Source organism: Cnephaeus nilssonii (genome assembly GCF_951640355.1).
Source record: "Cnephaeus nilssonii genome assembly, chromosome: 13".
Taxonomy (NCBI): Eukaryota; Metazoa; Chordata; class Mammalia; order Chiroptera; family Vespertilionidae; genus Cnephaeus; species Cnephaeus nilssonii.
In genome coordinates, this window is record NC_137084.1 from 78,683,105 (window position 1) to 78,695,981 (window position 12,877).

Genomic DNA, 12,877 nt, shown 5'->3' on the forward strand with positions numbered 1-12,877 from the left:
GTTCCTATTTGATGGTCTCCTTGCTCCCAGTGGGGGACAGCAGCATGTTGGATCATGGGAAGATCAGCAATATGATGAGGTTCCAAGTCACACTGTGAGGACATCATGGACAAGCTGGCGTGGGCGGGCCCAATATGGCTGGTCAGCTATGCCTTGTACTAAATGGGATTTTAAAGTAAGGGAATCTACAGCTGTAACCGCTGCAATCAAGCACTGTCCCATGGTGTTCAGCGCCATCTCAGTGGGAAACGAATCCCACAGTTCAGGAGAGTCAGGGCTTTGAAGGGAAAAGCTGGATTGAATGCTGGGAGACCATCCAGGGCAGTCAGCACGCGCTCTCCGGCTGATGGGTCTGGAGGGCCCGACTCTCCCTCCTCATGTCCTGGATGCACAGACTGGATTGAAAAGGGCCCAAGAGGAAAAGGATTCCCAAGGCCCCAGAGCAGAGGAAGAATGGAATTCCCAGGGAAGAAAACGGCTTTAAACCAGCCTCCATCTCCTAGAGAGGCAGGAGGAACCAGGCGTTCAAATTCTCCCTGCCTCTGGAGTGAATCATTTAACCTCTGGAGCCCGGTCTCCTCATCTGTGAGCTAATGGACACTCTCTCATGAAAACCTCCCCAGGTCTGGCTCATCCTGGCCACGGGTCTTTCTGTTCCAAGGGCCTCCCCTGCCCGGCCCACACTCACTCTGCTGTCCCGCTGGGCTCTGTCTCCCTCACAGTGTTTGCCACGGATTTCCTGTGCTCTGAGCCCGTCTCTCACCAGACCCTGACTGCGCGTGGGCCCTGCGGCAGCTCCAGCGTCTGCTGGGCTTGCTCACGGCTGCATCCCCGGCGCCCAGCCCAGAGCTGGCATGTGCCAGGAGCTCCAACAGTTGTGTTGAGTGAATGAAGAACAAATGAGATCATCAATATATGTGAGAGCTTTCTAAGCTGTAAATACTAGTACTGTATAAACATGAGTAAACAATGCCACATTTTACGTTTATGGGGCAGATCTGACCGCGTCTACACCGCCCAAGCCCAGCTGGCTCTGGCTGTTTTATCATCAGCATTGTTACTAGTCTACCAGTGAAAAGAAATAGCCTATTTGCCAAATCTGAGCCACACGTTAGGTGGGGGCTAGTTAACAGTCCCTCAAAACACATTCACACTAACCAGACGGTCATGTATCCCCGCCCGGAACATCACCTGGATCCAAAGACCTTTAAATGCTCCCATTATCTAAACTCAGGCTCTGTGTGTAACCATGTTTTCTTTGTAGGCCACCTAGGGGACCAGAGGTGGCTCACCTGGCTGGATTCTTCCGCAACACCTGGATGGATTACCAAAGCCATTTAGAACTTGCCCTCTACCCACACTCTCCCATGGAATGCGAGTGACACATTGTAGGATTTTTCCAGATCACGCTCTCGTTCGTAGGGCAGGAGTTGAGAAAGTGTTTTGGGGAAGCAGGGCCGCTCTGGAACTTCCCGTCCACGCCTTTGCTTCAAAACCAGAAGACTGATGAGCTGCTCTAGGCACACGGAGCGCTTGCCACGGCACTCCACTAAACAGTCCCCGAGGCCCGGCCGTTGCTGAGGCAGTTGGGACCAGAGTTTAAAAGTTTTGAAGTAAAACGGAAGGATAAAGATGCTTAAAGCTATTCTATTCCACAGGGGTGGCAATACCCATCAGCTGTCACCAGATGTAACTGATAAAACAATTCAAAACTCTTGTTAAGTTAATACCCACAAAGCAAGTGAAAGGGCTCAAAGTCAACCTGTGTAAGCTCCCAGGTCTGCAACACTCACGGAACTATACACAAGCACAACGCTTAATGCCGAAGGACGAGATGGGCCACGGGCTGGGCTCGCTGTGTTGCTTAGGAAACGGTCGGGAGCTGAGGGGGTGGTGCTGAGTGGGGGGGTGGGGGGGAGAGGAGACAGACTATCATTATTTTGAAGAAAATGTAGAATATACCATTTATCCATATTAAGAAAAGAATGAAATTTCCACCGAGATAGAGCGGGAATGAATGGAAATATGATTCATTACCACAGTTTAGCATTAAGCGGGCAACACCTACTCTAATTTATTGATGGACTGTTTAAGGCAGGTGTTAACCTGTTTGTCTTGTATTATAATTGAATTCAGTCTCTAGGCTACAGAAATTTGAGAAGTTCATCCTTTCTCAATCAATATGCTCCCCTTCACTGACCCATTTCAAGACAGCTTCATAAAAAATAATGTATTTTGTTTTAATAAATTTAAACAGTATGACAGCTGCTCAATTTTTATTGGTTGTTTTTTGCCCCTTCAGATGTCTCTTTGCTGCTGAGTGAAGTCAAGCTCACAATCAATAGTAATTGATTAATCAGCATCCCCTTTGAACAAAGGTGCTAATCAGTTTTTGATTAGTTCATCAAGCCAGATGCAAAGGCAGCCTGGCCGCCTGATGGACGGGGGTGTTCAGCAGGCGCGGGCTCCTGAGCGGCAGGATGGCGCTCCTGGAGGCGGGGAGGGAGCAGTGCGATGATTAATTTAACCGCATTATGATGAACACAAACAGTTGTTGGTTTATCGCTCCCGACTTGGGGTGATTGAGAGGACTGCAGCAGGGCAGCGTCTGACTCGGTACGGCGCTCAGAGACCCAGAATGGTCCTTAATTGATGATGCAGTGGGGAAGGGGAGGATGGCTGCTTCATCCCATTTTCCTAGAGGAGAAAAACGACTTCTGCAAGGATCCTCGTGTGGCTAATATCCAAGAGGGGTCAGGGACAGAGAATCCCTTTCCTAGGACCCTTGAGAAGATCCAAACGCCACGGCCACCGTGTCGGTGTTTTCAGTTAGAGTGGCATAGACTGAGGCAGAGATCTCTCATGCCTGCATTACCTTCTATGCAGGGAGGACTTGTCTGCTCTCATTTTAACAGAAACTCAGGTTAATGCGTTTGCAACTTCTCCAAATATACCCCAAATAAGAGGCAAAAAGGAAGCACTTCCTTGATGGGCTGGTTGTCTTTCCAATCTTCTATTTACTTATCTCTGTAAATTCACTGGGGTTTGGAAATCACTTATTCATCCACGTGTCTTACTATTCATCCACGTGGGCATACTATGGGGTAGGCACACAGCAGGGAGCGAGGCCGGTATGTCCTGCAGCTCCCACTCCAGGACACATCCAACAGCTAAGCTCCGATTGAGATGCGCTACCTAACAGAAACCTGAAGGCCTCCTGGGGGCTGGCAGAGCATAGGAGGCAATACATCTATTGCCTTCGGAAGGATGGGTGGTGGGTGCTGTCTTCCTCTCCCTGGGTGGGACCCATATTTAATACTTTATCTCAACAACCGGCTCTTCAAGGGAGCTGCACGGAAGGGGCAGCACGGAGCCTTCTTCCCAGCAGGCTGGGGGGCATCTACAACGCCAGGTCTTGGTTCCTCCCAGTGAGGAGTGGGGCTCCCCCTCACTGATTCACCAAGAAGTGACTGATCAAAATGTGCACGAAGCCACAGCTGGTTGGCAGGGAAGTCCTGCAACCTCACGGGAGCTCATGAAATGGTTTAGCTCTGACCATTTTAAATGGCCCCCCTTTAGGATATGCTTCTTATTCTGGATTAGTAACACCTAAATCCTGGAATCAAGCATGAAACCTTCTTTTGCAAGAGCTCAGTGTGAGGTGAAAAAGGTCTGAGGTGGATCATTAGTTTACATCACAGTGTGTGACAAACAATTGCCCCCTTTCTTCCTGTCCCTCCCCACCCCACTTCCAAGAACACGATGACAAGGCGTTTCTAGTCTACTCCACGGCAGTAAAAGGTCAATGTGAGTTTTTAAAAATCAAGATCTTGCCTCATAACCCAACATCCTTAAATTGCTTTATAATGCAACAAAATTTCTCCTGAACCATCATATACCGAGGACATAAACTTCAATTAAAGCTACTGAACTGCGTGGCTTGCGCACAACCCCCACCATGACTTGACCTCCACTCCATTCATAGCATCAGCCCCTGCTTGAAATATACATGCCACTGCCACAGGGAAGAGAGGTGGGAGGGAGGAAAACAGTGTGAATAACATTGATTTTTCTTTAGTCTCAAAATCCACAATTGCTCATCGATTGCTCAACAAACCAAATGGGCATTTTGTAGGCGTGGACAGAGCACCCACAGGTCGGACACTGCAGTGCCTTACCTAATGACTAGCCCTTACCTGCGAGGTCCTCACTGTCCAGTTCTTCTGCGGAATTGGGCAACTGAGTAAGGCCTTACAAGTAAAAACAAATCGTTTTTCTTTTCATTCCTCAAGGGACATAAACAAAACACTTAAGAACTGAGGATGAGTGTCTCAAAAACATGAGCCAAATCTCTTGCTATCTCTTTCTTTTTGGATAGCTTGAATGTATTCATAGGTAAGTACATTTCTCCAATCATTTGATTTTGTTATTGATACACAATCAAGGCAGAAGGATTCCTCAGTCTCCACTTTCAAAGCACATGAAATATGAAGGTGAATGTCTAAAATCACTCATTCATAACAGCATGCAAAAAAGAAAAATAAATAAAGCCCGATTGTGACTGTTGATGCCGATATATCTTTTAAATACAAATATATTTACATGTTACATACTGATGTAAGTTTCATTTCACATTTCATTGTAAATTGAAATCCTTTGCCAGTACTGACAAATGCAGTTTATGATCAATTTATGATGCTCTTGTATTACTTGTTTTAAATGGTATAGCATCTGCTCACTGCAGATTGCAGGCTATGCCTTCATCAGAAAATCTGATTTGCAAAGTGGTTTTTTTAAAAAAGAAAATTTCAAAAATCAGAGGTATTCCTGAAAAATAGAACTCTCAAAGCTGAAAAAGCAGTTAGGTCAGGAGATACTCCAGTGGGGGTTTGACATGCCGGTATCCCCCTCACCACCAGTTTCGGCCAGCTGTGATGGCTCTCAGCTAGGCTCTGATTTGAGTTAAAAGAGCAAAGTAGAAAAGGAATGGCTGGGGCTCAGCCAGGAGATGGCTCCCATTCCTTGTGCTTTATGTTTACTAAACACCACTAAATGTTGGGCAATCCTGGAGGCCTTTACTTGTTCTTCGATGTTCTGCTTAAAGTCCTGTCTGTCCGACTGCTCCAGGTCCTCTAATTCACACAAGTCGCTAATATTTCTCTAATGGGACTTGTCACTTTTGAAGATATGTGTGGACCTGTTTAATGGCAAGGTCTTTAAGAGAGGGGACAGCTTGTTTATTTTTCCATCTTTCCCTTCTCTTGTAGCCAAGCACAAAGTACATGCCCAGTGTTTGCTGAATTAAGGATTTGGGAGTAACACTCAGTGAACTACCAACCAGAGCACAAAAGCAGCCAAAAGAAATGCTCGGGAAACAAGCCATGCAAACCGATGGCACTATTTTTGGAAAACCCAAAGTAACAGAAACACTCATGTAAAAATGTTCACAGAAGTTTGGGTTTTGTAAGGTGTTTTCTAAACGAGCCACATGACTATCATAGCTAGACTGGTGCTATCAAAGAAGTGGCCGCATCATCAGCTCTTGAGGCCAATATTCAAGGGCAGGGGCCAGTGAGCATCAGGAAGGTTTTGAGTCCATGAGTGCTCCCAACTATGGATGTAGGCAACTACAGGGAAAGCAGTGAGAAATGCAATGCATTATAGAGGTAGCTGAGGAAAGATGTCATCTATCCATTTGTTCTGAAATCTGATTGGCTCAAAGTGTCCCTGTTTCTAAGTGGCTTGATCCATTGTATAAAGACTGATGAATACAATTATTTGAATGATTGTTATAAATGGGCAACATAAAGTACTTCTCTGTAGTTAATTATGAGTCTGCACTTCTCAGAAGGCTAATCCCTCACGTCTGCGTGGCCAATGAATAGCAAAGCGTTCTACATACGTGCTTGGCGCCCACTGAACCGCCTTAACCAAGGATGTGTCAAGTAGGCAGCGCTACCGCTCAAGCGTGTTTCCTTGGAGAGGGCATTAGAAAGCTAATTTTAAAAAATAAAGACAAATGTGTTTATGAAATATCATTGATATGCAGTTTCCCATTAAAAAGCAACAGACAGTTGATATACACCTCATTAAAGACAGAACTGTCATTTTTAATGGCATAAACTTTAAAATATACCAAGTCATCTGGAATCTACTGCTCAGATTACATCTGAAAGTAGCAAGTCATTTACGTCAGTGGCATTAAATTTGTTTTTGCACCACGATTGTACTTTATGAATCTATATGCTCTGCCATAGTCGGATCATTTCTGAGTAAATATAATCAGGGAGAGTTTACTGAAGCACTGCATGTGCTGGTGAGGACATGCAAAATTTACCTCCCCAAATTGCTGTGACTTAGGTAGTTTTCTTCCACGCTAAAGATTATAGACCTCTCATTTTATCAAAGAAGACAGAGATACGTTTTATAAAGCAGAGACCAGTCTTCAAAAGGGGTCTTCACAGCTTAACAATAAGGGGAAAGCACATCTTGAATTTTCTGTTTAAACTTTTGTATCAATCGTGAAAGCCCTTTCATCACTTCTCATTAAAATCTATTCAACAAATTTCTTGAAATGTTGTTAAACAAGTGAAAGTTTACTTTTGGTCCATGGGATGTTTTTGAGCAATTAATAAAGTCCTAAGGGGCAAACATGATAATTTACTTATCTACACTACAACGGTCTCTTGTGAGGAGACATGGATTGCGCTTCTTGGTGTGCTGCGAGGCACTGCACACAGTCAGCCTCTTCAGACAGAGCTTCTGCGTGCTTATTCCTCCTCTGCATGGAGACTGCTGGCTTCTAAAAGCGCTTTGATTTTTAAACCGGGTTAAGGAACATTTCAAAACTTAGTAACAGCAAGAAATCCTAGATAGTTAAATACATTCAAGGTCAAGGTCAAGTAAAATGTGAATGTTTGTGGGTTCAGTTCATTAGAGTTTCCTTTATCTTTTAAAAAAGAAAATGTCAAAAGAGAATGATCCAATGAAACCTCTAGGAAACAAAACCTGAGCCGTCTGGCCCTGGTCGCATGCCCACTGTGAGAAGTAGCAGACGTCTCTCTTACCTAAGGCCCGCGTCTGCTCCCTGGCAGCCATGGAAACTTACTTCCATCACCAGCCATGAGAGATGTCAGGTGCCCCCGGTTTTAACCTAAAAGCTCAGGCCTCCTGCTCTTCCTGCTTGGTCAGCTTTGTGGAGAGTCCTCCCTTCTTCCCAGGAGCAGAAATTTGGTTCACGGTTGACAGCAGCACAGTTTCCAAGCCGCACGCCAGGGCCGAGGCGTCTGCAGCCTGCACCGCGCCTGACGCCGGCGGCCCGCGTGTCTGCAGAGCCCCGGCTGAACGCCAGCCTCGGGATGCCACTGCACGCGCAGACGGAGGTGTGCAGAGGGGGACACACAGGTGGCGGACATAGAGGTTGTAATAATGCGCACTGCTGGCCGCTTTCCTTTAAAACGGGCTTCAGAATTTCCCCACAATTAGAATAGAAAGGTGAGAATTTCATGTGCTTTTAGAATTTTATCATGGCTTACACTACTTATAAAATAAGTCTGGGGAAGGGAGATTCGTGGGGCGGTTACCTAAGGGCAGTGACTAAGGTATAAACATTTAGAAACTGAAAGGGAAAGTGAAAAATTATTTCAGAGGGGTTCCGAGTTGGTCTTACCACAATTACATGCTGAATTAAAAATATTTAAAAACTCATTTGGGAGATCAAAATTCATGAGATCGTCAGCATCCAATGTGTCAAGAGGTGGAAAGCAAAAGAACAGTTAGATTTGATAATAATAAAATAGGAGGGGAGAGGGAGGGATGGAGAGAGGGATGGGGGGAGGGAAGGACAGGGGGAGGAGGGGAAGAAAGAGGGAGGGAGGGGAGGAGGGAGGGACACCTGGAATCAGGAGAGGCCAGCTGACAGCAGTGCAGCAAAAGCACAAGCACTATTCCAGACCATGGGCATGCCGTCACCCAAACCCTCACACGGGGAGGCGGGTGGGGTGGAGAGGGGACACACAGGGCAGAAAAAGAACAAGGCACAAGACACAGACAGAGAAGCACCCACATTTGAACAGACAAGTAAAGACCGTCGCACGCACCCACACATCAATAACCATCATGACAGGTACACCATCCGTGCTGGAGGTCACTCATGCACTTCTGCCATCAGGTTCAGACCAGGTGGGACCAGGGTGTGGCGGGGTGTGCTTAGCATTGCTCGACATGCACACGTAGCACAGGAGCCTTCCTGTCCAGGCCTTAAGGATGAGCTCCAAAAACACAAAGGCTCAGGATGCTCCTTCAGGGAAACCCCTTCGGCTACCTTAGTCTAAAAATTCCATTCTTACACGCCCAGCTATCTTCCCTACCAATTAGATCCTTAAAAACACAGAGTGGCTGGTTGCTGTTTAGTTTCTTTTTGGAGAAAATCCATTTGATTTTGAATCATGCCCATGCACTTCTAACCTTACAAAACATGCTTATTGTTCCAATCAGATATTGGTAAGAACAAATGGTCAACATACATAAACAACCAGTTTACTTCATACATACTTTAGCAACACAAGCTTGAATAAAGTGTTTTAATGAGTCTTCAAAGGGAAAACTTTTTGTAAAAATATTTTTTTCTTTTAACAGAAGAGAAATATGGAAGGAAATCCAGTATAAAAACTCCTAAGACCAGTAAAGCGGTCACTGGCTGACCTGATGTGTCTTGTCATTTCAGTTGCCACGTTTCCCAGGCCCAGGTCTCCAGAGTGAACATAGTAAGATTGTTCTGAGGTGACTCTAAGTCAGACGGTAACTACACTGAAGTGGTGTTTTAGCCATAATTCACTCAAATAAAATCCGTTTTTTAGCTTCACTTCCTTGGAAATCTGGCCGCTGCTTTGAGGTTTCTACCACATTCCAATTACCATTTCATTCCCAACAGGGGACTTTCCCTCTCGGCCAGTAAAATTCTAAACAATAGTTTGGTTTTCATTAAAGCTCTTTGCCGGAGAATATGCTATTCAAAATAGTGGCCAGACCCTTTTGGGAGGATGCTATGAGGAGTTTAGGTGAGTTGGAGAATGTATTCATAAATGTAGCATATAGGGATCAGCCTGGGTTTTCATTTCTCTCCTGATGTTAAGGAATCATATGTATATGATTAAAATGTCATATATATACACATATATAGTGTCCCAAAAATGTATACAGATATTTTGAATAATTATAAAGGCATTGTTTATTAAAATACATTTCATTTTCAAATTGAGCTATCCACTGTTAAAGTGTGTATACATTGTTTTCGGACCATATATATACATACATATATATATATGTATATGGTTATTCTTACTGCCCGAGGACGGCCATAAAGCCTGCCCGGTGTGCCTTCACTGCACCACATCAGGAGGTCACCAGAGCGGAAGCCCTCCTCAGAATGGTGTCCTAAACTCGGGACTGGCCCTTGAGCAAACTTCTCATTTTCCTGGTCGGGGGCACGTTTCCTACTGTGAACGCCCCACACAACTCCAGCTTCTCCCCTTAGAGGCACATAAGAACAGAGACTTTAGGGAAGGGACCTAGAAAACAGAACTTTGGAGTCTTAGGAGATACATGATCAATATTTCTTCAACGATCTCACAAATTCAGGAATCTTATGGTTACATCTGACCCTGGAGTTAATTATGGGAAGCTCGGAACTCAAAGCATCTTAAAAAGAATAGAGCAAAATCTCTTGAACTACATTAAAATAGCCTTAAAGCTCTGAGAATAATCGATAAAAGTCAGGAAGTGCTCAATTAATGATGAAACCTACAAATAACTGAGCTTAATGGAGTGCGATCCTGGAGATGTAACAAGCACTATGGGGCATTAACCTTAGAAAGTGAAGTTTATACCTAATTGATTTCTCATGATTGTCAGTGTATTTGGCCCTTTAACTTACTTTATGAACTTTTCCCTTTGTGCAAATGGCAGGGAAGAGCCGGGTGAGCTAGGGCTGCACCCCTAAGTTGGGTTTGCTTTCTCAGAATCCCCCACCAGCGCGTCCAGGCACCAAACCTGCCCCTCAAGGCCGGCTCGGAGGACAGGTTCTGCTCGGAGATTTCCAGAGGGCAAGTCCTCCAATGCAGGTCTATGTAAGGAGCCAGTCTGCACGAGGAAGAGCTGTTTCTCTAAAGTTGAATGACCAGCACAGGGTTGGCTTGCCATTTAAGTGTTAGATTCCAATCCTGCAGGACATGCAGAGTGATTTAAGTAGGCCCTTTACTGAGTAATCCCCTTGGATCCAATTGTTAAATTCAGCCCGTTTTAAACGGACACGGCTGTCTGCTGGCACAGCATCAGCCCGGTGAGATCTGCGCTAAGTAGTGAGTAATCCACAGATGGAACATGATTGTGACTTTCTGATTGCAGGAACATGAAAGTTAATAGACTTCTTCCACCTTGTCAGCGGTGGAATGGGGAGAGGCTGTCGCCCTGCCCATCCTGAGCTTCACTCTGCCTTTATCACCTTTGGGTTAAAATCTTAACTAACTTTTTAATATTTTTCCTACAAGATACCTACACACAAATGATTTTTTAAAAATTCCCAGTTTATGCTGTTACAATATACAAACGGTGTCATTCTTGGTTTGGAGATGTTCCCTGCCAAATGCTAGCATAAACGCTTATGCACACAGAGGTGAAGGGTGAACCAGAACGGGCCGTGGAGGTATCGAGGGCACAGTTAACTGAAGAGCACGGCCCTCCTCAGCCCCCCGTGACTGACAGGACGCTTCACCCCCACCTCCAGCCTCAACTGCTAACGACACAGGTGACTCCCCTTCCTCAGGCAGCTGGGACTCTGGCCTGGGCCTGTAGTGCTGGCGCTACAATTTGTAGGCCAGTGTCTGTGTTTTGAAGTCCCTGGTGCTTGAGTGTCGGGTGGGTTATGTGACTACAGTGTCGGGCGGGTTGTGACTACAGCGTCAGGCGGGTAATGTGACTAAGGAACATGTGCAAACTGAGGGTCCTGCCATCTAGCCAGCGAGGAGGCTGCCCTCAGATTGCCACTCTGGCCACTGGGCTCACAACAGAAATGACAAGACTCGCCATCTTTCAAGCTTTAAGAATCGTGGCATGTTTGTGCGATCCGTCTGCTTGGAACACGGTCGCCCTTGAAGACTGCATTTGCTCTTTTCCCAGGCTTGCCTTGCCTCTCAGCAGTGCTGAGCAAGTAGATAAACAGTAATGTGATACCAACCGTGAACTGCGGGCTCTGTCGTCGCCGTTGTGTCTACAGACAGGAACAGAGGATTGGAGGAAGGGAAGAAACAGGAGGAACGGCATGCAAAAAAAGGGAAAATGGAAAAAAATGGAACAGATAATATATGAGCAAGCTTTCAGAGAACATCGCGTGACAAGCAATAATAAATGAAAAGCAAAAAGCATTTGAAGTGAGTTGCACTGTTTTAAGACATGCCTTCAGCTCAAAGCTGCGAGCCAGTGGGGAGGACAGTAAGCCCTTTGGTTCTCGGGTCCTGCCAGGACACGCCTCCTTGCTGGCGTGGTCAGGGAACATGCAACGTGACGAGAAACACCAGTGCAAGCCCAGTAGCTGGCGGACGGCTCCTAACGCATCAGGCTCAGGACTGGACACAAAAAGCTGGTTGGAAGCTGGCTAACGATGCATTCATACATTCAAACATTGCCTTTGTTCTAAACCCACCCGCCGGCACTGGCGTCAGCACTGCCAATCAGGCCTCCCTGAATCAGGGTCCCTGAGTCAGCTTTCGGGTCATCTATGGCTTATGCTCTGGTGCCCGTAGATGAGTATATGGGTCCCAGTTTTGCACTCAGTATTGTTTCAGCAGAGCTTAGCTGGGCAGTTCTGGTAATCGGGAGGCCCTGGCAAGGAACATGGTCAAGGTTTTCAGATTAGTTTATACACGCACACATGCACACACGTGCACACACATGTGCACACATGTACACACACGCACCACTAAGCCATTCCTCACTCTGCAGACCTTATTATGGCACATTTGAAGAGCAGGAGTCTATCATGGAAACACCCATGTCAACTTGCCAGATGCCACTTCTAATCACGTGACACTCCCAAAATTAAAAGTCTCCAGCCAACCCTCGGCTCACAACTCAGAAGCACATGCGTGCTGTGAGCCGCCAGAGTCCTGCCTGCGCGGCTGCGTCCGAAACTGCACGTGGTCTTGTCATTGCCAAGTGCACTTGCTGTGGGAGGAAATGTGGTCTGTCTTCCTTCTAGTCCCGATGCAGGTGCGTGTTCTCCTTCTTCCGGGCCGGCCTTACTGGCTCCTTTTCACGGGAAACTCGAGGCGCTCCATCAACTTGCTCTTTCCTCTTGGCTAGATGGGAAGGGGCATACAGATCTAGAAAATGCACAAGGACATTCTTTTCCCAGCCGCTTTAACACCACTCTTCGTGCCAGCTTCATACCGATGTCAGCCCGCCCGGCCAGCTGCCATTTCCGTTCTACGCCTCACAAGTGCATTTCCTCCCACGTCCCCTGGCGCGGAGGCGGGGCTCTGGGCAACACTGCGGTGGTGACCTGTCCATCCTATAATGCAGCTAGCGGTCACTATTTTCACAAGTTTTGGAGATTTCAAAGGACTATTTCGGACTCAACATAGGCAATGTTTCAATGCACTGGAATGCTACACATAACTTTTTTGTGGTCCAATGAGCCTGGCGCTTCCCATTCCCAAGTACGGCACGTGAACCGCACTGGTGTTCCCCTGCAGTTGGCATCGTTTCCTCAGGATCCCGTTCCATCAAAACACACAGCCCTTCCAGGAGCGAGAATTAACCAGCAGTCTGCGCGGCTCCTGTAGCTCAATCTAACTTTTAACTGGGTTTTTGAAGAACAGGT

At 46.3% G+C, this 12,877-nt stretch overlaps 1 protein-coding gene across 3 annotated transcripts in view; it reads right to left on the reverse strand.

Moving 5' to 3' along the window:
* CADM1 (cell adhesion molecule 1) overlaps nucleotides 1-12,877 on the reverse strand; it is a 363,088-nt gene that overhangs the window by 11,278 nt on the left and 338,933 nt on the right. The window contains exons 9-10 of one of the 3 annotated variants that reach the window (XM_079787620.1): nucleotides 11,234-11,266; nucleotides 2,380-2,697 (exon numbers count right to left, since the gene is read on the reverse strand). The exons of 1 other annotated variant lie outside the window; for it this stretch is intronic. In XM_079787620.1, the coding sequence (XP_079643746.1) occupies nucleotides 2,519-2,697; nucleotides 11,234-11,266 (212 nt within the window). In that variant the 3' untranslated portion in view covers nucleotides 2,380-2,518. Of the gene's footprint in view, nucleotides 1-2,379; nucleotides 2,698-11,233; nucleotides 11,267-12,877 lie in introns of those variants that run through there. One more of the 3 variants, XM_079787621.1, reaches the window with a different exon arrangement.